We start from the raw sequence: 27,163 nt of genomic DNA on the forward strand, positions 1-27,163 counted from the left end.
GAGCATGCTGATTTGTTAGCCAAGTCAGCGGCACATGGGCTCCCTTTACCTTTGGAAGTATTCTTCGAAACAATAAAAGCACCTTCGGTTGAACTTATGGAGAGAGCAGTGCTTACAATTTCTCCTGTACATAGTGAAGATTGGAGAACTGAAATTATATCTTTCCTCAAAGGTAATTGTCTTTCAGATGACGAAGCTTATAATAAGAGAATGGAGGCAAGGACAAGACCGTATGTGATGATAGAAGGGGAATTATATAAGCATGGAGTCTGTTCTCCACTCCTCAAGTGTTTATCCAAAACTGAAGGTATAGAATTAATGAAGGAGATACATGCAGGTCTGTGTGGATCTCACATTGGGTCTAGGCCCTAGTTGGGAAAAGTGTTTAGACAAGGATTTTATTGGCCGAAGGCAGCTTCGGATGCAGCAGAATTAGTTCAAAAGTGCGAGAATTTTCAAAAGTGTGCAAGAGATCAGAAGCAACCTTCGTCTCTCACACAGCTGATACAGCCTACTTGGTTGTTGCAAAGATGGGGCCTGGATCTGTTAGGCCCACTTCCACCAACGCAAGGTAATTTGAAATATGTTGTGGTGGCTATAGAATATTTTTCTAAGTGGATTGAAGCAAAGCCTTTGGCTACAACAACTTCGGTTACAGTCCAAAAGTTCTTCTGGCAAAATATTGTTTGTCGCTTCGGCGTGCTGAAGGCTATAACAGTGGACAATGGAACACAGTTTGATGCTAAAACGTTCAAAGATTTCTGTGACCAAATTGGCACAAAGATTCATTTTGCATCAGTAAGGCACCCAGAATCAAATGGACTGGTAGAAAGAGCAAATGACATTATAATAACAAGAATAATGAAGCTAATCTTCAATCAGCCTAGAGGCAAGTGGCTAGATGAGTTGATCAAAGTGGTGTGGAGCCACAACACAACCATGTCAAGATCAACAGGTTTTACACCTTTCAAACTATTATTTGGTGACGAAGCTATAACTCCAGAAGAAGCTAAAGCAGGATCAATAAGAACAGTAGCTTTGGCGGAAGACGAAGCTGATTATCACATAGCAAAAGATACTATAGAAGGGACCAGACTTCAGGCTGTAGAGAACATCAACAAATATCAAGCCAAAACAATAAAATGGCGTGATAGAAAAGTTCAGTTGAAAAATATTAAGCCAGGGCATTTGGTGCTTCGGAGAGTGGCCAATCCGGACACAGTAGGCAAATTGCAGCTGAAGTGGGAAGGACCGTTTCTGGTGGTATCTTCGTCGAGGCCTGGTTCTTTAAGATTGAATGATATGGACGACAACTACATACCCAGATCTTGGAATGCGGATGAGCTTCGACGATATTATGTGTAATTTGATGTAATCTTTTTTCATTTTTTCTATGGCACCCTTTTCCTTTCCAAAGGGGGAGAAAGGTTTTTAATGGGGCCATAGCTTGTAATTTTTCTTTCTTATTTAGCTCCACGAGAGCCAAATCCCCCAAAAGGATGTAAAATGTAAAATCTGAGCATGCACCATTGAGTGCAGAGAGAAAAAAAAGAAGAAAAGCAGGGAGAAGCTCAAAAGTCGTCCCCAAGGGGATGTAGAGCATGACGAAGCTACAAAAAGTCGTTCCTAAGGGAGCGTAGCGTAAGTTTTCTGCTCAAAAGTCGTTCCTAAGGGAATGCAAAGCCAAATACCGCCGAAATATAAGGCGAAGAAGTTCAAAAGTCGTTCCTAAGGGGATGCAGAACTTATACCACCGAAATAGAAGGTGAAAAAGCTCAAAAGACGTTCCTAAGGGTATGCAGAGTCTGGGTGTGGCTTCGTGTGCGTGTGTTTGGACATTCATTTGCACATTACATCACATCATTCATTGCATTCATACACATTCATGTAGACATTCGTAGGATCATCATCTTCATAACATAGAGTACAAACAGATGCTTCGACTTTGATGATAATGCTTCGATAAAAAGCAAAGATATGCTTCGTTGTGTACGAAAAGAAGGGAAGGTGTTTTTCGTCTGCGGCTCAAAAGATACAAGTTTCGTCCACATCAAAGTAATTCACACACGGATGAAAAGGTAAAAATATATTACAAGGTATGGACAAATTTACAGAGTAATGTTTGATTCCTAAATTACAAAATCTTTTACAAGGATAATTCAAATGTCTCTAAAGCTTTGTGCAGCGGCTTCATCAGTCTCCGTCAAGCTTCGATTTATTAACCTTCGGCATCATCATCCTGTACACAACAAAGCAGTATAAGGTAAAAAGTAATCTCAAGAGAAGGTAACCAATAGGTACAAGTTTAATACCAGCTTAAGATGACTTCGAGCTTCGACACTAGCTAAGTCCCGCCCACCCTTCGTCCAAATTTGTGTTAAAAATCTATTTCCAATGCTTCGGGCTAGGCTGGGGATATCAGTTAAGTCCGCTGGTGATAGACTGCAGTTCAGCCTGTTTACAATCTTTCCGTGCGTGCAACCAGCCTTCATAAAAGCTACAGCTGTGTCGTGATAAGCCAGCAGGGCACAGGAGTCGCCGTGCCCAGCTATAACTTCATCAAGCACCTCAACTTCGCTTTCAATATGCTCGAAGGTGCTGGGCAAGTCTTCAACCGAAGGTTCAAATTTGTCAGAGCTGGCTCCCACTGAGTTGAAGACCTATCTCAGCTGTTGCACGCATCGGTTGCCGAAGTTCAAACATTTGTTTTGAAGCTCTTTTAACGATTTTTGCAGATTCGAACTTTTCTTGACTTCGGCTTCAAGCTTCGCATCAAAATTCCTCTTTTCTTGCTTGAAGCTTTCTGATTTTCGGAGGAGTTGATCATTTAATCTGGCAACTTCGGCTTGAGCTTCTGCCAATGAACCCTCCATTGTTTGAAGAAGGTAATCTTTCTTTTCTAGAGAAGCTTCATGGTCTTTAATTTTCTTCTCCAAGCCCTCGATTATAATTTCATTCTTTTTATCTTCGAGGTCCTGTTGCATTCTCAAGGCTTTGCTCAGTAGCATAATCTGTGCAAAAATAACCTTCATCATAATCTTTGCTCCATCACAAAACAATAAAAAGTCGAGGAAAAAACTTTACCTTAAAGTTGGAATAGAACAAGCTGCCGATGATATGTTGTCATCGGTAGCTGCTAATGTCAGCTTCAAGCTTCGGAAAACCAACACTCTTCGCCAGAGTGCTGATAATCTTTGCCCCAGTACGGTCTCGAATACATCCTAAGGCTTCTTCGTTAATTCCGCCAAAGAGCATGGCTCCTGGCTGGTAGCCACAGGATATAGCATACTCCTGCAGCTCCTCCTTCTTAGCCTTGGATAATTCTTGACCAATTAGATTTTGAAATTTGAAGCCTTTTTCTTCCGAAGTATCTTCGGCAATTTCTTTTCCTTTCTCAGGCATTTCGGCCAGGAATTCTTCTGTAGCCACAGCAGTCTCCTCTGCGGCCAAATCCAAGAGCACTTTATCAATAGCAGATAGTGTACTCTCCAGATTGGTAGCTTTGGCAGCCGCAGCTTCGACAGAAGTAGCAACTTTGGCAGCTGGTGTCATTTTTTATGCTGAGGCCGGCGGGTGCGTTTCCTCAATGGCTTGCATAACGGTAACAATTCTTCGCTTTTTTGGCCCAACCGCCTTTTTCGTTGCGGAAGGCTCGTCCTTCTTCTGTAAAAGCTTCGTCAGTTGCGGCCCCAGAGGACTTAGCAGCTTGATAGGTAAAGATTCGGTCATTACCTTTAAAATTTCTTCTACTTCGGCAGCAGAAGGCGTCGAGGGAGCTTCCTCTTCTATCTCAGCCATCTTTGGCTCTGGAGTTGTAGTTTTTTCTTCTTCAAAGTTGCCACCTTCGGCTCAGGACTGGATTTTCTCTTTTTCAGAGCTTTTTCGTCCTCTTTTACCATCCTAGCAGCATGTCTGCTCATAACACTGACAACCCTTTTTCTCTTTGGCCCTTGGGCACCCTTTCTTAGCCGTTCATAGTCAGGGTATTCAAAATTTAAAGCATCCATTACCCGATTCAACCTTCATTTTGGTCGGGTGCCGAAGGCTGCAGTCATCAGTTGATCTTGTTTTTTGGTATAATTGCCCAAAATTTCGTTGCACATAGCCTCAATCACCTCTAGCCACTCTTGGCAAGGCTCTTTGAATTGTTTCTCAAACTTGAAGTGATAGGGCAATCGAACAAGTTCATCCTTCTTCTTTGTTCCTTTCAGTTTCGGCATACTCCATTCACTTAATGTTGGAGATACCCTGTTTGCCAAGTATTCTTGCACTAGATCCCTGTTGCTGATATGTTCAGCCACCACTCTGAATTCTGCTATAGCTAGCTGACATGGTAACCCTGGCTTCATGTTGCATAAGGGTCTGGTCATCCCGAAGCTTAAACTCAGTGGGCTCATGACCAGCGTCTTCAGCTTCTCCCTCTTCTTCTCATCGGCCTTGATATAAAACCACTCACTTTTCCAGCCAGTTGGCCACTTGGTGCGATAACTGAGGACCAGAGCCTTCATATCCTTGCGATACGCGAAGTTATAACAACCAAAATTTTCATGTAGCCCGTCTTCTCTGGCCTTCGTTTGGTAATCTCTGGCCTTCGTTTGGTAATGCAGCTTATGCACTCGGCAAAAAGCTTCAGCATTTGGGTCCATCCCTTGGCTTTGAAGGGCCCAGATGAAAATGCTGAGCCTAATGATGGCGTTAGGTGTCAGCTGATGAAGAAAAATCTCAAAACTATCCAAAACTTCTCCAATCATTTTGTTCAAAGGAAACCTTAATCCTGCCCTGAAAAAGCTTTTGAAAACCACTACTTCGTCATCCTTCATCTTAGGAGTGGTTTCTTCTCCACCAAAACGAATAAGCTTCTTCTCAGCTTCTCCGAAGTAGCTCAATTTTATCATCATGGGCATATCAGCTTCATACACAGTAGATTTTTCAAAATCCAAGTGGCTGGGTTTTGATGAGATCAGAATGCTATGATCTTCTTCTTCATCAGCATTTTCTTCCTCAACATCAGCTTGTTCAGCTTCGGCAGCAGGTGCACCTTCTTCAATGGCTCCCTCTGTCACAACTAATCCTGATTGTCTCATAACTTTGGAGATCGGAGCTGTTTCAGTAGTTTTAGTCTCCTCCCCTTCACGGGTCACCCTCGTAGTCGAGTGCACTCTGGCCATCTGATGAATCTTTTTGTGGTTTTTACAAAGCTGATGATTTTTACAGTTTTTATGAAGCTCTTTCTTTTGCCAAAGCTAATTCAAAAGAGATGGTTCGCTCGAGAATGCGGTGAAAAAGCTTTGACTATGGTTGAATTTTTCACCAGCACAACAGTGCAATGGCAATGAATGTTGTGGTAACTTCACACCTACCCGTCTGTTTATATAGTGCTGCAGGTGGGAAGGTGAATCGCCAAGTCGTCCGTACCCGCCGAACAGTCACTCGCACCCGCTGAACGGTTGACCACTACCCGCTGTGTGGTGGGCCACCTCGCGCCCGGAATACTTTAATCGTTTCTACGAGCTCAGGGAAGGTATTTTTCGGACCTTCGGCATTCTAAAGCCTTGAAGATTTTTCACGGATCAAGCTCGTTACGAAAAACAATCTAGCACCGCGAAGGGGCTACTGTTGGGGGCCTGCTTCGTCGCCGAAGGTCCTTTAAGAAGAAGCACCTTTGAAAGATCAGCGTATAATCAAACACAACGCGAAGGTACACACGAAGTTGCTGTCCAAGGAGCTTCGGCCTAATGGTACGCCTTGAGACGAAGGGCTGCGCCGACTTAAAGAGGAAAAGACCGATCAGTCCATGATAATTTGTGTCATGATTGAAACTAGTTATCAAGGTCACAAATGTAATTTTGACCGGGCTGCGTCCCGTGCCTTTAAATAGGTGAACAGTACCCCCGTACTGTTCACGCTGACTTGTATTCGCTCATGTGTGACGCTTGGACTTTTACCTTCTGTCAAGCCAAAGGTACAAATGTAATTCAATATTGTTTCTGTTTATCCATGATAATATAGAGAAGAGATATTAATAATATCATATGATTATTCATGTTGCCTCTCATATTTCATATGCTTCTACTTCCATTATTGTACACTGTGATTATGAAGGTACATCCTTCATAACCTTCGTCTGGAGATCATTAAATCCTAAGGGAGATAATGCTTCGAAGGACGAAGGGCTTTAACCATTAATATTTTGTGTTTCCTTGTTCTTGATTCATAGCCTTTGAGAACAAGTCCCCAACACTGCATCAGGTCCGACCTTCGAGCCGCTGGGCAGTGCGATGTCGTCGATCCCCATCGTGTCGACGCGCTAGGGGGAGGAACGCCATAAGAGCGACATGCGAGCTTCAATGCGTCGAATCCAGCTGAATCCCCGTAGGATCTCGCGTACAGAGTGAGGGAGGAGGGAGTTATGGCGGATGTGGTGCTAGAGGTTGGCAGGGCGTGGTGGGGTAGGAGCGAAGCTCACCTGCATGCGATTAATGGTGGCGTTGGGCAATCAGGATCCAGAGAGATCCGATGACGATGGACTTGAGGGAACAGGATGTGGGGTGGAATGGGCCAGCCGAGGGAGGTGGTCGGGGTAGGGGATGGACTGGGTGGCCGTGGTGGTAGATATGCGTTCGGTCGCCGTGGGGGAGGCGCCGGGTGTGGACGAGGATGGAGAACAACGTACCCTAAATTCCATCGTCTGCAGCGGTCTCCGCTTTCCCTCCCTTCCCCTAACACTGTTCACCGTTTAGGGGAAACAGTGTCCCCCTTTCCCCCGCAACGACGCGCCCTACGGCCTCCTCTCCGACGCGCTCCCCTTCTCTCTCATGCCAGATGAAGCGGTACACTGTTCACTCCACCGCTCCTGCTTATCGCGTAAGCCGTCGCCTGTGCCACACCGAGGAAAGTTCTCGGTCCACTTCTCTTGCTCTGACGTGTCTGTCGAAGTCGAGCGAAATCGGGCGACGCGGCGGTGGATCTGCCGGCGGAAGGCCGATTCTGAGCCGGTCGAGGTCGGCGACGAGCAGGACGAAGTGGAGCACGTCGAGTTCGTCAGCACTCAATCCCGTTCGTGGAGGAAGACGAAGCGCCCACAAATCCAACTGCTCCGAGGCTTTTCGTCGCCGCATGTGAGCTTTTCCAGTCGGAGCGTGGACGACATCCTCAGATCTGGAGTTGCTCGCTTCGATTCGTCGTGTTGCGGCCCAGATCTTCTGTTCTTTAGGTATGACCGTGATCTGCAATCTGCTCCCAAGTTCATCAGTCTTCCTTCATTTTTCGAATTTGTACGTGCTTAGTTCCTAAACATACATGTAAAGGAGCCGATTCGAATACTAGCAGCAGCACAAGTGTACATGGATCTGCTCTACCGTTTAGGGTTTAGTTAACACACTTCAACAACCTTTCATTTCCTTCCTAAACATACATGTGCATGCTTCATCCTGGGTTAACCCAAATACCTCAAACCTCAACCCTAACTAATCCATGCTCATTCTATACTTCATAACTTGATTTCTTTAGTACATATGACATCTTGATTACTCCACATTTTTCTGTGCCTCATGTTATGTAAAAAAGCAGGAGTTGTTAATGTTTTTTGGAACATTAACCTGTTTCCTTATTCAGGTGTTATGATACTATGTTAACCAATAAATGAACAATATCTTTTTGCTCTTTCAACAATCTATAATTTCCTTCGTAAACGTACATGTGCAACCTTGATCCTGGGTTAACCCGAATACCTCATACCTAAACCCTGCCTACTTCATGGTCATTCTATAGTTCATAACTTCATTTTTTTACATAAGACATCTTTATTACTTCATAATATTGTGTGCCTCATGTTATGTAAAAAAGCAGGTAGGTTAATGTTTTTTGGAACATTAAGTGGTTTCGTTAATCAGGTGTTCTGATTGTAAGTTACCTAATTTATGGTATAATATATGTTTGATCTTTCATATAGTTAATGAGTACATCATGTGAAATACAAGTTCTGATGCTATTGTTCACCATAATTAGCCTATTAACATATACATCATCAGTATGCGTTAAGACTTTTCTGTGTTTTCATGTACTCAATTGTTTTGTTCAAGTATAGTCACATACAATGGTCACAGTATTGTGTAGAATATGAGTCCTGCTTCCATGATCATTATATGTCCCTGGCAACAATATGAGCCATGCTTTCATTAACATTATATGTCCCTGCCTACAATTTTGTTCTTCAATTAGTGTACTTATTCATTCCATGTGTCTATATGCTTTGTAAGGGTATGCACTTGTTACTTCATATATTAATTGTTTGCAGCACATATCATCATGGCATCCTCGACAGAAGAAAACATGAAGGCTTGGCTCAAAGTCCTTGTTGACTGTGCCGAGGATGCCACCAAATCACTCGGTGGTTTAGTAGGTCATGCTTTAGACCACATGCATGATGAAGAGATCATAGCTAGAACCTTGTTTGCCATCAAAGAAAGACTAGAATTGCTACAGCAAGATGCCTTAGAGGCAAAAGTGCAAGCATTTCCAAAAATTGCTAAGTACCAGGGGGATGACATAAGTCTTGAACCTACAACTTTGTCGACCCCTCCAATAGTTACTGATTGATCTTTTGATGAAGATGAGATGTACTGGCCCGAAGTCAGTGATGAGTGGTACTTCAACGATTCTAATAGGTCTACGCGCAATAGCTACTGGAATATTTATTAGCCATGTATTCCAGCTTCAGAGAGATGACATCCTTTTGAACTTATAAGTAGTCATCTACAGGCAACAACTCTTAGGTTGTGTGCTCTGAAATGACATTTTAGTTGTCATCTCTGTTTCAGTCTTAGTGGTATGTAGTTCCCATAAGCAAGTTTTATGTACGGAATTGCCTACTTATTTGTAGTATGATGACTCTGTTATCATCAAGTTGTGTTGTTGCTAGTCAAACAGTTGATCACAACCTTTGATCATTATTTTGCTTCTATAAGTGCTTCGTCTGTTATCATGTTTACCTTTTTATCCGAAATATGTTTGTTCATTATAATGTGCATTGCATTGAGTTTACACCATTTCACTTCATTCGTCCCATGTGCACAAATCATAGAATGGACCTAGCAAACAATGCCACAAATTCTCAGGCGATGTCACACAATTCAACTGGTCAGGAATTTCCCACTCCACCACCGTTATGGCCTAGGGGCTTCATTCACCATCATCCTATGGATTGCAACATGATGGGCAACATTAATTTTCCTAATCCATCAAATGGTCCAATAATAATGTGGGCTCCCATTCAGATAGGAAATACAAGTTCTGAATCAACCATGCTTCCAACCTCACAATCTGCTGTATATTGGAACCATTACATGAACTTTGTCAGGAATCCTCTAGGTTTAGTTCAAGTCAATCCTTTTGCAGATTCCTTTCCAGGTTCAAATACTAGTACACCATTGCAGGGTTCGAATACAGTACCTTCATTACCTGTGAACTTGGAGTCTGATGCTGAACATAGTGTTCAGGACATCAATAGTCCTGTAAAGACTCCTACACCTGTTAGCAAACCAAAGAAAACAAAGGAACAAAACTTTACTGCTGCTGAAGACCTTCTACTTTGCACAACATGGTTGCAAATTAGTAGTGATCCTATTGTCAACATTGGACAAAGGAAGGAGGGACTTTGAGCACGAATAGAAAAAAGATACAACGAACAAAGGGGCGAGTACCCTTGTAGAATGAATCGAGCACTTAGCAGCAGATGGGACAAGATTCGAGCAGATGTTAGTAAGTTCTCGGGGTGCTACGCAAGAGTTCTCCGAGAGAAACAAAGTGGCTTGACTGACGATGACAAGGTTAGCACTGACGTAGAGAATTTATGAACTGTTTGTACTTAGCTCCATCTTTGCAAAGTGGTAGGCATATGCTTATTGATTCCTTACTTTTGCAGACTTCCAAGGCGGCTACTTTGTTTGCACATGAGGAGAACAAACCATTCCATTTTATGCATTGCTAGCATAAACTGAAGGGGAACCCAAATGGGAGAGCATTTGTCAAGGACCTTCTTTCCGAGGATTACATGGAAAAGCAATCGGATCTTCTGGTGGTCCTACAATTGCTGTAGAAGAATCTAATAGTGGTTCTGCTGGTTTGACAGGAAAACGACCTCTTGGCCGTGATTCTTGTAAATCAGAGAGAAAGAAAGTTGTGTCATCATCGTCGACAGAATACTTAAGCCGTCTCCAAGATTTAACTGAAAAACAAATTCAGCGCTGCATAGAAAAGGGTGAGAAGAAAGATAAGTTCAATGAACAATACAAGGAACTAGAGAATAAGAGGTTGGACTTAGAAGCAAAAAAGTTAAGCATTCGTGAAAGGGAATTGAGATTAGAAGAACTCAGATCGGCCAAAGAACAGCTGCAGATGCTGGAGTGTACTCGTGAAGAAGAGGTGGATCCTGAAGTTTGGACTATGATGAAGGAGCACAAAAAACACTTGCAGCAGTTCATATTTAGTTTTCGCTAAATGTGTTGTTGTTTGACATGCCGTACTAGTGTTTCCGTATCCGGTTTGCGAACAATTATATAAGTTCATTGTGTTATTTGTTTTGTCAAACATTATAAAGTTGTTGTATGCATATGTCTTGCAAGACATGTGGGTACTATTAAATGTTGTAACGTGAGTACTAAATAATATTAGAGTCGTATGTGCAAAGACCTATCATTATTATTTGTTGCATTCTTATGTTGTGGTTTGCTTGTTAAAAAGGTTGTACATGTGTAATGTGATAGAATACATTTGCATCACTTAGTCCATGAACAAATGACATCGGCTACTAACTTGTACAACTATCACTTATTGAATTGTAGAAGCATAACACGACATAACACGACTAAAACCAAGAAGCCACTTCGGACATTTAACTTATTCAATTTAAGATGCAACTACGTAGTTATGAAACCATACGTTCACATGCTTCCACGCCGAGCCCACAAATGCTCCACAAGATCATTTTGTAGTGTCGAAGACCTTTCTTGGCGACGAAGATCGAAGTGATTGATCACCCATTCGGACCGTCCTTCTTGAATTAGTTGAGATGATTCAATGCCTGAAGTGCTGTCTCCGAAATCTGTGTTTCCTACAAACTCACCTTCGTCTTCGACAATCATGTTGTGCATGATGATGCATGCTGTTATTATCTCGGTTAAACAATTACGATCCCAACCGTACGCAGGACCATACTGCACCGCCCACCGTGCTTGAAGAACTCCAAATGTGCGCTCAATATCCTTTCTGCAACTTTCGTGCATTTGTGTGAAATATACTTTCTTTTCCTCATAAGGGTGTCTAATTGCTTTGACAAAAGTTGGCCAGTTGGGGTAAATGCCATCAGCTAGGTAATAACCGAAGTTGTAAGCATGACCGTTGATTGTATAATTCACGAGTGGCATTCGACCGCTTGTCATGGGGTCAAATACTGGTGATCGGTGAAGCATGTTTATGTCATTATTTGTCCCAGGCTTGCCAAAAAATGCATGCCAAATCCATAGATCGTACGTTGCTACCGCTTCGAGTATCATCGTAGGTCTTCCATTTCTGCCACAAAACTGTCCACGCCATGTGGTAGGACAGTTCCTCCACTCCCAATGCATGCAATCTATGGAACCCAACATTCGTGGAAAGCCCCTGGACTCACTATTGTGCATGATGCGTGCAATGTCAGCTTCATTAGGAGTTCGTAGATACCACCCACTAAAATATGTAATGATTGCACGACAAAAATGATTAAGGCATTCTCTAGCGGTAGACTCCCCAATTTGAATGTACTCGTCTACGACATCAGTAGGTAACCCATAAGCAAGTATCCGCATTGCCGCACATACTTTTTGAAGGGGCCCAAGTCCTGGCAGGCCTGTTGCGTCGACCCGTTGCGTAAAGTAACTATCCTGCTGTTGCACTCCTTCCATAATGTGGATGAACAACGGCCTACTCATGCGGAACCTATAAAATGTAATAGGTAAATTATGAAGACAATGGTAATGAGAGAACATATCCAGAAAAGTTTGAACTTCGTACCTTCTACGAAACACGTGGAGTGGATACACTAGGTTGAGGCCAAAGTAGTGATGGTGGATGAGGTTTTCTCCAGCAAAATGATCCCTGTGAATGATGCGGCGAGGTATACCGGAACACCTTCAGAGAAGGCGTCTAGCCTCAATGTTGAGGGTAAGAAGAGTGACAAGCATAAGTGTGTTGTCGTCACTATCACTGGAATCGGAATCATTGTCCCTATGGAAATGAGACATACCCAACAATGGCTAACTAGCTGGAGTTGTGTGGGATATGGGCACATTTGGGAAGACGAAGTATGCATATATATAGGCGAGATGAATGTGGCTTCTGGGGGAAGCTAGTGTCTTTCACTGCAAGCCAACCGTGTCTTCCTGCGTACGAATGTTCAGTGTCTGCTTGCAACGTAAGCTAGGTTCAATTTTGACATCGCAATGTTTCAGAATAATCTTGACGACGCACAATTATGAAGTTTGTTATGGAAATCCTAATTAAAATGTAACTAACTTTTTGTTTGTATGTTCTGCATAATTTATAAAAACATTTATTTAAAAAATAATATACAACATGGCCAAATAGCCGGACGTGTGAAAAGGAAAAAGAAAATAGAAAATGAAGTTGGTTATGTTAGTTACGTGGAAATGTATATTTAATGTGTAGAGGGATATATAGGAGAATTTATAGGTGGGCGGTTGCGGGATGAGTGAATATAGGGGATGAAATCTTGCTGACGTGGCTGCATAGTAACATTTAGGGGGGAAATTTAGGGGACACCGCTGCGGACAGTCTAAAGAAATATTTTTTTGTCTTTTACAGTACACTCTAAAAGATTCTGCCCTCTATATTTTCTCAGTTTCCAGCAACGTACTTTAAATTCGATCCTCTAAAGTTACAGTAATAATAGACTTCTTTTTCTCTATTTATTTAGTTTTTATTTGTTTTGTTTGCATTACACGCAAACAGAAAACAATCATGCGGAACATAGTATATTTAATTAATTTACAAATACTATTTTCCGATGTAAAACGTGACTAACATAATAAAAATTTAGGAATTTATTGAAATTACAAAAAAAATAGAAATTTATTTTGAAATTAAAAATATATCGTAGAGCTACACTTAACATCCTGTTCACGTAGTAGCATAATAGTATTTTTTTCTCTTCGTTCGATGCTTCTCTATTGACTTCCGCGTTGCCGTTGTTTGTCTTCCTTCGCACCACGCCACGGCAGCAAAGAGAGACAGAAGTGTGGATAGCGGATGTACAGGGATCCTCCACATTTGCCTGTTGCTGCAAGGGTCGCTATTTTACCGGACGTGTTACATACTCTTGCTGGAGGACTTGCATACACTCAAAAACACTAAGGGGGTGTTTGGTTTTTAGGGACTAATGTTTAGTCTCTTCATTTTATTCCTTTTTAGTGTATAAATTGCTAAATATAGAAACTAAAATAAAGTTTTAGTTTCTATATTTGGCAATTTTAGAACTAAAATGGAATAAAATCTAGGGACTAAACATTAGTCCCTAGAAACCAAACACCCCCTAAATTTAGGGTACCGGACATTATACATATCGTTGCTAGAGACAGTCTAATAGCTCCATCTGCTCGTTCTCTTAGAAATGTGTCCACCTACCAATCTTAAAGCAATCGAATAACCACCTAGTTGCAGTTTACCCATTGTTCGAAATGAGTTGAAACTAATTGTGGTATGTAAGTTATGAGCTCTGGTCAAGTTTGTTAGCATAAAATTGTCAATTTAAGATGTGAATAAGTGTTGCCAAAATATCTCATTGTATTCGTTATGTGCCTTGAAATATTTGGTAGTGATTATTGAAATAAATGAGTTGGCCGATTTGAGACAACTTTGAAATATTTGGTGGGGATTATTGAAATAAATGAGTCAGCTTATTTAAGATAATTAAATATTTCATGATCCATAATAAATAAGAAAAAGTTAAATTAACTTCACATTACTAGTTGAGAAAACTTTGACCAATTTATAAGATGAATTCGAAGTTGAGAAAAGGAGATTGACGTATCACACGCGAGGTGTAATTCCAGCAAAGGGCAAATTCCTGAGACGCCTATAGTTCTTCAAACGCTTATCTGCTTTAGGTGAGGAACGGACAATCATGTTTTTGGGAGTGCCTTCGACAAAGTTGCTCGATCGACACTGCTATTCGATCTGCACTGTGTCAATTGAGACGGCTACATCAACTAGCAGTATGCTTGCTCCAGGGTATGATCCTCATGTGCAATGGTTATCAATAATACTTGTATTCACTATATTCATATGTAACAAACATATTAGATCCACCCATGCACCTTCTGTTTGTCACTAGTTTTATATCAATTTTCTATATAACTGGGAAAAAAAACTATCTTTATAACAGTAACCGTTTTCTTTTATGGTTTGGTATTGTCAAGGCTAGCCTGTGGTTTAGTGAGAACGGGGGTCTGCACAATGGTTTAAGAGGAACGAAAGCTGCTGCCTTTTTTTAAAATTCAATGAGCATGGTTCTACAGTACTGTAAAATTCTTTCAAAATTTGTAGCAGAGCTATAAATTTTCTGGGAGCTAAAAGTCGGCCTTCTTGCCCCTTGCTAACTGAACATTCTTTCTGCTGTATCATGACGAGGCCACTGCAGACGCTGCTGCTGGACTCGGAGCCTCCACCAACCGCTCCAGCATTTCCAATTGGTCATAAGGTGCTATCTGCAGAAGCACCAGGTACGAACGTATGCATTTTTCAGAAAGTGGATACCACAGGTTAAGTGAGTTCTACAGCTTTTTATCATATTTACCTGACTAAATCCATCAGGCCAAGTTATAGAAACTGCATAGTTTCCCATCGGCCTAATCTCTTCTGGCTCGATGTCATCTGGTATGTCACTGTACTGAACCTTCTGCTCCCCTGTCCATTCATCCTGCAGAAATTTAAGGAATCCGTAGTTATACACAAGGAGAAACAAAGCTATGCCAAATATGTTTACCATGCATGACCTAAGTTTTTTTTAGAAAAATATATAAATGGCAACCGCACTGCCTATTCATTAAGTAGAAATAAAAAAAATATAGAAAGGACTACCGGTAGATCTTGTACATTTATGATGGCGACCAACTATGATCAAGTAGAAATGAAACTTTCACAATTTAATGACATGAAGACACTTTTGACTTGCCATCCTTAAGAACTGATGTTAGAACCACATATATCCCACATACTGAATGCTGAAAAGCATATATACACACCACGCTTTGAGCGGATCGGTCATTCCGTCTAACTGTTGCTGGATGCAGCAAGAACTCTTCGTCTGAATCTGGCACTTTCACTCTGATTGCTTTAATGGATCTATCGTAGGACACCGCTGTAGAAACTGACAACAGAAAAATAACAATTTATAAGAAAAGCGTCTCTTTTTCTGTATTATGTATGTGTATCCAGAACGTGTGTTGCACAACTTATTTGGTGCTTTCTTATTATTTTTTGTGTCCGTATATGAGGTCATCTTCCATGAACTACTTTCAGTCTATTTACCTTGTTGCCTGATTTTAGCACACTGTTGAACAACACATGCCCCAAGATTCTGAAATGTATTAGCCACATCCCCTTGCGGATCAGCCACAACCTCAGGAATTCCAGTATCTCCGGAAGCCGAAAGCTGCATAACTTACCAAACTGTGATTTTTGCTCTCTTATTTAGGGGCTTGTTCAGATCCCAATCGGATTACAGTAATCTGGATTGTAGATTTTAATCATTAGTCCATTTGAATCCCTAGATTATTCTATAGGGGTGGACCACTGTTAATCGGAGTATTTGGATTGGATCCCTACATTATAGAGGTGGATCATTGTTAGTTGGAGTATAAATAATGAGTATAATAATCCGGTGGTTGGAATACTTTAATCCATGCCATAATCTAGGATGTTTGTATCATATTCAGATTATTTTATCTAATTACTATAATCCAAGGAATCCAAACACCCCCTTAGTTCATGATAAGTAGCTATTACTGAACTTACAGTTGGCCGTATTGGCAAATCAAAGAGGTGAGGTATTCCAAACTGCTGCACAACCTGAAACAGGAATTGCATCTTAAAAGCAATTCAACAGCTACTACACAAGAGAACTATGGTATGAGAAATAATTGAAATATTGATGTCTTGCCTGAGTTCCAGAACCTTGTCCAAATGGGTAATAACGTTTTCCATCAGCATCAAAATAGCACATGTTCTCTACAACCGCAACACAAGGAACCTTGGCGACAGAAGAGGATACAGAAACTAGTCAATGTAAGGTTAGATTTATACGCTAGACTTGTATAATGCATCACATTGTGGACACACCTTCAGTTTAGAGAACATCCTTACTCCCTTGGCAACATCAATGAAAGCCAGCTTTTGAGGGGTGGTAACAATCACTGCTGCAGTCAATGGAGCCACCTGATATTTCAGACGTTATATTTCGCAATGCTTTGAAGGAGTATTTGATGTTACTACATACGATTTGTACAGCACAGAGGCTGGTGGTAGCACCTGACAGAGTGTTAAGTGTATGTCGCCTGTTCCAGGAGGCATATCGATGACAAGGTAGTCAAGTTCACCCCTTTATGAACCAAAGGACGCTGTCAAATTCTCCAGTATACGGAAACTAATAACATTCTCAGAAATATAATTAGTGAATTGTCTGTCCTGTCTTATTTATATTCACATGATTTCTTTTAGAGAACAGATGCCAATGCAAGTTTGCATACCAGTCAGTAGTGGTCAGCAGCTGATTGATGACTCCTGAAACCATTGGACCCCGCATGATCGCCCTTCCTTGTCCAGCAAACCCGAAGGACACCATTTTGACGCCCAAATACTCGGTCGGAAGAATATATTTGCTTTCTGGGTTCTAAAGGTAAGTCTGTTTACCATTATTAGTGCAGGTACAAAATTTCATGCTAACATAGAGGTTCATAGGAGGTGTACCATCACTAGCAACCGGTTTTCAGGAGAAACCATAGTCGGTAAGCTTGGGCCAAAGACGTCAGCATCAAAGATTCCAACCCGAGCTCCCATCCCAGCTAGTGTGTACGCAAGATTTACAGCAACAGTTGATTTCCCTACCCCTCCCTGTGAAATGTGAACAAAACAAAACAAAACCGAATGTTTCTTTAGTGAAACGAATTATGAGATTTGTTGATATGCACGAAGTTATGGATTTCTTGCATGCCTTGCAGCTTGAAACTGCTATGATGTTGGAGATCTTCTGTAGCCCTTCTGGAAGCTCCCCTCCATATACCGGCTGTGCAGGTTGCGCAGACATTGTGACGTCTACCTTCTTGACCCATGGAAGTGCTGCGACGACCTCGTTCGCCTTCTGTTCGAACTGCATGGCTCAAGCCAGTAAAGGTTTACAAGTAAAATATTCCCATCCAACAATCTGCCGTCCGCGGACAATTAGGATAACATGAAGTTAAGATATGTTTCAGCCTTATTCTTTTACTTTAACAGCCCAAAAGGACAATTAGCCAATAGTTCTTCAGAAACCAGATGCACTTGCCTCGTCTTTGATTGGGCAAGCGGGAGTCGTCAGCTCCAGACGAAATGAGACCTGAAACATCAACCATAATCACTCCACCAATTCCAGTTCATGTGCAGCTCACGCAGTAATCACTAGATCAGATTCCTGTAATTTGACGAAGGGTCTCCATTTACCTCTTCCAAGGCCTCACTGACCTCCAAATCCTTGATAAACCCACAGGACACGATGTCCGTGCCGAAATCAGGATCGATGATTTGGGAGAGCGCTATGAGCACGTCCTTCTTGGCATCATCCACGGAGGCCACGGTGGCGCTAGCTGCTGAATTAAACCGAACGGTAATACTCCACGGAGTATATTTTTAAGGACTGGTTCTGAGTTTCCCGTGCTAAAAGCCTGAAACTAGAACAGCAACACGCGGTGCGAGTGCGGGAGAGTTTCTGAAGAAGTCGGAGCATACCACCGGACGACGCAGACCTTGTCACGCGTCGACGGCGCCGGCAGGCACGGTGCGGCGAGGGGAACCAGCCGTGCGACGCCGCGGCAAGAGCAGCAGCGTTTGCTGAGAGAGGGAGAGAGTGCGTGCAGGAACCAAAGCGCGGAGTTAATCAGTACGCTGCACTTGAACAAGGAAGAGATACGACGCGGAGAGGGAGATGCACTTCACCTCTCGGGGCTGGTGGCGGCGCTGTGCGGAGGAGCTGGGGAGCGGGCGGCACGAGGAAGGAGGCGGGCGCGGGACGGAGGGTCTGCATCGCCGACCGGACAAAGACTGCCCGCCCTCGCCTCGGTCGCGTCCCGTGGCCGACACAAGCTGATGAGGTGAGACCGCTGTGGCGGCGAGCAGCGAGGTGCGACGGCGTCGTTGTCGAGGTGGAGGAGGATTGCGAAGCAGGGCGGCAGGAGGCAGGAGCTCACCCCCGCCCACAAAATGGAAGGATAACACACGTGGGGATAAGGATTTGGATTGGCGTCCTCTTCCTCTCCGCCTGCACGCGCCACGAAAACGCCGAGATTTAAAGCAGCGGGAAAAGAAAAAAAAAGGAAATTTTGTTGGATCAAATCAGTTCCTCCCTGTCACAGAGGACACGGGCATACGCACCTGAAGGACCAAACATTAGCTAGTGTGTGAGTTAAAAACTTGTAATCATGATTATAATTTATAACTCGTAACAGCGCAAAGTATCAAATATATGCTTAGAGCATCTCCAACCGTAACTTAAATTAGTATCCTATCTTAAAACCATATGGGTTAATTCATTAAAAAAACAGCCCAACAATACACTATTTTTTTTAAAAATCAAAAAAATAGGAAACGCCATAAAATGATCAAAATATACTACACTCCAAATTAGTGCCATATCCTTGCTTTCTACACCATTCTCAACATTTTATGTCCTAATAATATAATTTACTTCATATATTACATGATTTAGGGCTTAACTGTTGTAGCTCAATTTGTCTTGCATACTTTAAATGATATGGTATTTTAATTTTTGGATACCATTTTGAGACACCTTGTTGGACATGCTCAAAAGGTAATCATATGAGAATGTGAATGGATCTTGTAGGCAAAAATTTGTTAGCAAAAGTCTATTTATGCGAAGAGTTGACATATCTGAGAGGATCATCTTAGTTGTCGTCTTTCTCTTTAAGGTTGTGGGTGTTTAAGACATTATTGTGGTCTTTAGTCTCGCTCGCATGCATGGTGCTAGGATATTAGCGTCATGGTGTTTCATCCTCGCATGCGTGGAGATACTGCTCGCATGTTATGGTATTGATCAGCAACAAACTTGAGGAGCATGTGTGAATATGTTGCGTTGTACATATATAAGGACGTTAGACTACTTTCACTATATCAACACACTCTTCTTTTGTCGTTTTATCTCACACAATTGTCAATATGATTGAGAGTGAAAATAAAGGTCTTTGTAATGTCATAGAATGGGCTTGATGTCCTTTTTGGTACAACTAATTTCTGAAAGCTCTCTTGTGGTTTTTGGTGGTTTGGATGACAACCCAATTAAAGGACTAACATGTGTGCTAAGTGTTGAATAGGTGCTTAATGCAAAGCTTACAGGGTTCAACACAAGTGAACAAGTGTGATGATCCAAAGACTGGAATATCTATAGATAATGGACATCACAAGTAAGATGGACATTGTTTAAGTGAGACTCGGTGTGCGTAACTCGAAGACAACTAATCAAGCCAAGGATGGAGGCAAGAAGAGCTTCGAGGTATCGAGTGCACGGGAGAAGGTCAAAGAGGCCGAGGAACCCAAAGCCAGAGGTGAAGAAGAAGACTTACAAAGTCAAGGTTGATCGAGTTAAGAAGAGTTATGGTGCATCAAGGATCACTACATAAGGTGTGACACCCTGAATTTGGTGGTATAAAATTTCTTTCCTAATATCCACCAAATTCATGTGTTACCCTCTTCCTTACCTGCTTCTCTTCTCTTTTTTTCTAAATAATGGAGAGTTAATTTATTATATATGTATATAAGTTTTTAGCCTAGTATAATAAAACCCTAGGGGTGCTTTGATTGTCACATCATACTAGAGCATGCTTTCATTTTGTTGGATGAGTGAGTTTGTGAGGCATGCATTTAATAAGGAATTTAATTTGAAATAGTAGGAAAATAGAAAAGGGAAGAAAAATAAAATGAAGAAAAACAAAAGTAAAAGCCTCCCTAGCCCATCCTGCGGCCCAGCTTGATTTCTTCTCTGTAATACCCAATTTGTAATTAATATGAAGAGATTAGATCTCATTCCATGCTTTTACCCCATACTCATTATCACATGGTAACCACCATATATAAAGGGAACAAATGACTAAGGATACCCAAAATAAACTATGCATCATGCTGGAGTTTTGTTTGTTTGCTCATTTGATAATAATAATAACAATAGTGTTAATAAAAATATAGTGAAGATTTGAGGATTTGGAATGAACCCCAAATTAAAATTTAGAAAGATTTGGAAAATAGAAAGAAAAGGAAAATAGTATAAAAATATAAAGAAAAAATATATATAAATAAATATATTTATCTAGACTAGTACTCTTATTTGCGCATATAATATGTGTGAAGCCTGCAGACCAAGTTTGAACTCAAATATTAAATTTGAAATTGAGGAGGAAATTCAAAACAAAATAAAAAAATAAAAGGAAGCCTACCGGATCGTTCTGGGCCAAAACCGAGTTCGCGGCCCAGGACACCTTTTCCTCAGCCGGCCCAACCCGTCTCCCTGCCGGCCCACTCGGTGCCCTGCGCCCGTGCCTTGTGGCCACTAACGGGTGGACCCCGCACTGTTAGCCGTCATCCCCAAACGGAACTCCGCAACAAACTCCACGATCGTGAGGCGTCCTGGCCAATGCGACCGTGCTCCCTCCCCTCCGATCCGTGCATTACTCCACTATAAGGACTAGGTCTGGCATGACCTTGGCTAGCTAATACGCCAGACACCAGGGTCTTCAGTGAGGTTGGCCGCCGCGTGAGGGAGCGATCCACCGTGACGAATTGACGCCGCATCCATGCTCCGCTCTGCCTCCCTCGCCGGTAATCCCCCTCCTAGTTGCGGTATCTATTGGGGTTGGTAGAAGTTCATACCGTGCCTGAATTAGATTCTTGGAGCCTTGGGAATTGTTCGCCGGTGTTGGATTTTTCCGTGGAATCGCCCCTTCACGTGGCCGGGATCCCCATTGCGTGTCGCGGCGAGCGAATTCCTCCATGGCGCTCCTAATCGTATCCGCATCGTTTTGCGCTAACTAGGGCAATGGTTTGTCACTGGGAAAATGTGGAATGCGGGTCTCCGGCGTGGCGCGCCGCCATGGGTGGGCAACGCCGCCGTGCTGGTTCAGCTGAAGGATGACGACAGCTGGTGGTCGTAGATTAGCCTGTGTGCGGTTGAGATTAGATCCTAGCTACCGGTTTGTCTAAGTCGATCTGCGGCGTTTGTTTCGGATCTGGCGAGCGTGATTCGATCTGGTTATTTTAAATCCGAATCACCCATCAGGGATCCGAGGGCCAGGGTTTCTTGGTGGATCCATCTAATCTACACCGTCGATTCATCATCCTGCGGTACAGATCCCATAATACCCTTTCGCCGAGCCAGCTTTGCTAAAGAGCCCCTCTAAAATTCTGAAAACAACCCGCCGTCCCTCAATACTGTGTTCTGAGTCTAGGGTTTAATTGCGCCGTAGCCCCTGCACTCCCCAGAAATTGATGTGCAATCCAAAAACTTGTAAATTGGTTAAATAATTGTGGAAATAGATTTTTAATACAAAAATAATTGCTAGAACTTGTATAAATCATAGAAAATTCATATGAACTCTAAATTGACCCATTCTAATTTCTATAATTTTGTAATATTATTGTTTATCGTTTAGTACCACTGTTTTGACATGAATGTTACAATAAAATTTATAACCTATTTAATCTTGTACAAAACACATAAAACCTTCAGAAAATCCATAACTTAAAATCTATAACTCCAAAATTAATGATTCCTGCTCCTAGGATCTTATTTTAATGTGTAGTTTATTATTAAGTATTTTTTTACATGTTTGGTGTGATGTTAATTTTCTCTATATATTGTGCTTGTTTGTATTGTGGCGAGTAGAATAGCCAGTGGCCGAGGATCCCGGGGCTCAGGAGATAGAAGTTGCTGAGCAGGAGCTCATTGAAGGCAAGTTGTGCCCTTGATCACCTTCATTTACCCAATAATGTTCTTTATAATCATTTATTCATGCATAGGCTTAATCTTGATGGGACCCAATAGGTCACCCTAGTCTGTTTATCCTTTTTACCTTGTTTACCCCTGAATCATTTGGGTAGTTTGCTATTGCTTTATTGGTTTTGGGTTAATATTTCATTATATTCATGTTCCAATTATTCTATTATTTTATTTATGTTCATGTCAAGATCATTATCTTTAATTGGAACATGGAGCTTAACTTGAGAAACACGTGCCACCACAAGGGTGGAATGGGAGCAAATCTAGTGGAACACTACCTTAGCCGAAAGGGGCAAGGGCAGTAGGGGAGTTGCATGCAGGGAGGTTTCTCGGGTTGATTTTGCTGCGATGGTGGTCAGACGGGGGATTCTTGCAAGTGCTCTTCCCATAAACTGTAGCGGGTTTTCAGAAGCTAGTGGAACTTTGTAAAGGCCTCGTTGTGGATCCCTAGCCATTCACCTCGGTAGTGTCTAAGGGCCTTGCAAACCCTAGCGACATGGGATACACGACTTGTGGGTACAGGGTACAACCTCTGCAGAGTGTAAAACTGGTATACTAGCCGAGATTATGGTCAAGAGCAGCTCAGGACTCTCGCATGATTAAACTATGAAACTAAATTCAATTTGTCATATGCATTGCATGGGATTATTTATTAATTTTGTTCTATTATTTATTATGGTTTGGTATTTACTTACATTTAGTAATTACTAATAAAATTTGACCAACTTATTAAAAGCAATGCTCAGCTTTAACCTCTATTGTTGATCAGCCTTACACATCACATGAACTCCCACCTTTGGTGAGTTCATGCCACATTATTCCCCACAACTTGTTGAACGATGAACATGTGTGAGCTCACCCTTGCTGTCTCACACCCCCCAAAGGAGAAGAACAGGTAATTCAAGAGGAGCCACACAACGAGGAGTTTGATCTGATCTAGGTGGCGTCTCCCAGTTGACTTTATGGCGCCAAGGATGGACCTTATTTCGTTTTATATTTATCTTTTATTTTGTAAGACTTTCGCAATGTAATAAGTACTCTGATGTTTTGTGATATTTATATCTATACACTCTGTTATTATTTATGTTGTCTTCTTTGGCGCATGTATGAGATGCACCCGACTTTGTTCCTTAAAACCGGGTGTGACAGAAGTGGTATCAGAGGAAATGTTGACTGTAGGACGAAACCTAGATAGAAATGGACAAAACCTTTACCTACTTACCTTACTCTGATTCATTCTATACTTATCTTGATCTTGTCTCACCTTTTGTTGTCATACTCTGATTACTCTTATCTTTTCTACTCTAAGACAAGATGGATTTCACACCTTGGAATCCTACATTTATGACCTTTTTAAGAGATAGGAGACCTAAGACAAAAAATTAAACTATTTTCTCTATTTAAAAATGTTGGTTGATTGTTCTGATGATAAATGCCTGATTTTCTTCTTTGATTGATTGAGATATTATAAATGGACATCTTAGCATGTACCACCATAAGGTAATGAATTGGCTTTAGTAGGTAAAACACTAATCTACTTAGCTAATAAATCCCCCAAAGTAACATGATTTGTAATTACTTGCCTTGTCTACAATTCTTTCTTACCATATGTTTCTAACTCAGATGGTCAATACCAGGAAGGGTGGTGGAATTGATCTACCTCCCAATCGACACACCCGAATGATATTTAGATAACCACAACAACAACAAGCTGAGATGGATCCTTTGAATCCTCCACCAATCGGAGTTGATCCCTTAGTTGCAGCCCAGATGCGGATAATGCAACAGATGGCTGACACCATGGTGGATATGCACGCACAGATGCAACAAGAACGTCAGGAGATGCGCCAAGAGCGAGAGGAGATGTGCTAGGAGCGAAGGGCGCAACAGCAGCAAGCACCACTGCCACCACCACCACCACCAATTCCACCCCAGGACAAGCACCGGGAGGTCATGAGCCACAAGCTACCGACATTTGCTAACTCTCCTGATCCACTGGACGATGATGATTGGCTGAAGTCTATAGAGAAGATGTTGAATATTGCTCAGTGCTCTGACCGGGAGAAGGTTCTCTAAGCTTCTGGTCGTTTGACTGGTCTTGCTGCTGATTGGTGGGATTCATACACTGCTGCCCACGATGCTGCTGATACTATCACATGGGCAGAATTTTCTACTCAGTTCAGAAACTACCATATTCCCGCTAGACTAATGAAGATTAAGAAGAAAGAATTTCTATCGCTGAAGCAGGTGTCACACCCGGGTTTCGGGGCACCAAGACCCGGGCGCGAACATAAACACCAGGTGTGCTGGGACCAAGTCTCACACATATGATGAATCATGGCACAGGATCGAATGTCACATCTTTACTATATAATAGGAGTTCTATACAAAATAAATAAGTAATTACATTATAAGGAGACAACGGTCCAGCAACCCAAAGTTGACTGGGAGACGACGGCCTAGATCTCTCACGAACACATCACAACATCCTCCATGTGCCTCATCCTGTGGTACCTGTTCTTGACCTGTGGGGGTGTGAGACAGCAAGAGTGAGCTCACATACGTTCATCGCTCAACAAGTTGTGGGGAATAATGTGCATGAACTCGCCAAAGGTGGGAGCTCACGTGAAGTGTAAGGCTTACCAAAGAGGATGGTTAGAGCTGAGCATTGCTTTTAAAGTTGGTCAAAATTTTATTAGCAGTTACTAAGTATAAGTAAATACCAACCCAATTAATAAAAGTAATAACATCACCTGCGATGCAATGCATATGACAAATTGAATTTAGTTCCATAAATTAATCATGTGAGGGTCCGAGCTGCTCATGACCGTGAGCATGGCTAGTATACCAGTTTTACACTCTGCAAAGGTTGCGCATCATTACCCACAAGTCATGTTACCCATCTGCCAAGGGATCGTGACTTCCCATACACCTCTACCGAGGAGGCGAGGCAGGGTAACACTACGAGGCCTTTACAAAGTTCCACTAGCTTCAGAAAACCCGCTACAGTTTATAGGAAGCTCCAATGCAGGGACCCCTCGCATGACCGCCATCGCAGCAAAATCATCCCAAGGACCTCCCCACACTGACCACTCCCCTACTGCCCTTGCCCCTTTCAGGTAAGGTAGTCTTCCACTAGCTTTCCTAATTAATCAGCCAAGGGCATCCCATTAAACCCTTGTGGTAGCACTTTTTCCCCGGGTGGTCGCTCCATGTTCCAATTAACATAATGATCTTATCATGAACAGTAATAATAAACAGATAATAAAAGTGTGATCGTGAATAATGTATCTTCATACCCAAAACCACATAAAGCACTAGCAAGTACTACCCAAAAAGTTCAGTGGTAAACAAGGTATAAAGATAGACAAACTAGGGTAACCTATTAGGTCCCATCAAAATTAACATATGCAGATCATTATGATTAATTAGAACATGAGTGGTAAAAGAAGTGATCAAGGGCACAACTTGCCTGGCACTTGAGATTCCAGGTACCAACTTGCTCTTCAGATGACACGTGTCCTCACTGCTAAGCGTAGCAATACAGACAAACAGTGTATAGGAAAAATTAACATAACACCAAACAATAGAACTAACTACGTAATAATATTCTACGCGGCGTAACGAGATCGTAGGAACAAGAACCACTAAATTCGGAGCTACGATTATTAAGTTATGAAATCCTGAAATTATTTAGTGCTTAGAATAGATTAATCCTAATGAACAATTTTAATTCACGCTTCATGGCTAGACAGTGTTACTGGTTGATAGACAATATTAATACAAAATTATTGCAACTGGAATGACTCAATTTGGAGTTAAATTCATCAAGTTATGAATTTCCTAAGTTTGGGACATTATTTTGCTTTTAAAAAGAATTTCTGTATTTAATTTAATGGATTTCTGAGTTACTTGGACTGCGGCCACTATTATCAGAAACTGCAGGGGCTAACTCGCAAATCTCTCCAAGACTCAGGATTCCCCAAAGAGGACGGCGGGTTGGTTTCATGAAAACATAGGGTTTCTTTTATAAAATGTAAACGGTGAAGGGGCACGCTCAATTTGGACCGCCAGATCGTGTTTCCACGGTCCCGATTAGACGCGCCAGGACACAAACCGGTAACCTTCATCCACCGTTGGATCACTGATTAACGACCCAGATTTAAACAATCTAAGATTGCCCCGGACCCGCCCGATCGCGATCCAACGGTTCGAATCGAATCACGCGAAGGGGGTGCATGATCTAATCTGAATCGTTCATCGAGGAATCGACGGATACCACATCTTCCTTTCCCTATTCTAATCGCGACCATCCATCAGCAGATGGACGATCTAGAGATCTTCTCCCTCCCCACGGCGGTCTGGACAGCAGCGCCGCCCACCCACGGCGGAGCTTCGCTGGCGGACGCGCAATCCGATGCCCGAACGCCCCTAACCTAAAATTGGTCGGTGATAAACCTAGAGGGGGTGATGGCGAACTCGATTAGAGCACGTACCACTGATGGAGGTCAACGGGACGAAGAGGCCACGACGAATGGCGGCACCGCAATTACAACGAGAAATTCCGGAGGCGCGGTCAAGGATTTCCGAGCGGCGCGACGTCGGACACACTCCCACAGGCCAGAGGAAGCGCCGAGGCACAATGCAAGGGCTCGGTCAGGACGCGGCGAAGATATCACGGCGGCGATGTTATGCGGTGGTCAGGACCCGATTTTCCCCCAAATTACACGGTGGTAATCAACTTCTTTGTTCGATTTGTTTAGGGGCGAGTTGCGGATGTATTTATAGAGCTAGGGATGGGTCGAGGTGATTCTGTTGGCGAGGATCCATGCAAGTTTTTCTCCGCGGTTTGTTGAG

General features: G+C 42.3%; 1 protein-coding gene across 2 annotated transcripts; it reads right to left on the bottom strand.

Annotated features, from left to right (window-relative positions):
• Positions 1 to 14,512: 14,512 nt before the first annotated feature.
• On the bottom strand, positions 14,513 to 18,582 carry LOC103646865 (fe-S cluster assembly factor HCF101, chloroplastic). Of its 2 annotated transcripts, none has more exons than XM_008671494.4 (15): positions 18,241 to 18,582; positions 18,034 to 18,135; positions 17,749 to 17,891; positions 17,594 to 17,644; positions 17,264 to 17,419; positions 17,020 to 17,163; positions 16,800 to 16,942; positions 16,582 to 16,651; positions 16,393 to 16,488; positions 16,214 to 16,303; positions 16,069 to 16,122; positions 15,583 to 15,706; positions 15,297 to 15,421; positions 14,849 to 14,971; positions 14,513 to 14,759 (listed from the first exon to the last, which is right to left on the bottom strand). In XM_008671494.4, the coding sequence occupies exons 1-15, from the start codon at positions 18,326 to 18,328 to the stop codon at positions 14,673 to 14,675; spliced, it is 1,596 nt and encodes a 531-aa protein (XP_008669716.1). In that variant the 5' UTR covers positions 18,329 to 18,582; the 3' UTR covers positions 14,513 to 14,672. The 2 variants fall into 2 exon arrangements, with proteins under 2 accessions (XP_008669716.1, XP_008669715.1); XM_008671493.4 differs by having other exon boundaries at positions 17,749 to 17,894; positions 18,241 to 18,573.
• Between the last annotated feature and the right edge of the window lie 8,581 nt (positions 18,583 to 27,163).

The sequence above is a fragment of the Zea mays genome, chromosome 2 (assembly GCF_902167145.1).
Source record: "Zea mays cultivar B73 chromosome 2, Zm-B73-REFERENCE-NAM-5.0, whole genome shotgun sequence".
Taxonomy (NCBI): Eukaryota; Viridiplantae; Streptophyta; class Magnoliopsida; order Poales; family Poaceae; genus Zea; species Zea mays.

What these genes read in the sequence shown, in the direction of transcription:
- LOC103646865 (XM_008671493.4), bottom strand. Translation starts at nt 18,328, where the DNA reads ATGCAGACCCTCCGTCCCGCGCCCGCCTCCTTCCTCGTGCCGCCCGCT. An exon ending in GACAAGGTTCTGGAACTCAG is followed by an intron (nt 16,123 to 16,213) that starts GCAAGACATCAA and finishes TTCCTGTTTCAG; the next exon opens with GTTGTGCAGCAGTTTGGAAT. An exon ending in ACCGATCCGCTCAAAGCGTG is followed by an intron (nt 14,972 to 15,296) that starts GTGTGTATATAT and finishes AAATTTCTGCAG; the next exon opens with GATGAATGGACAGGGGAGCA.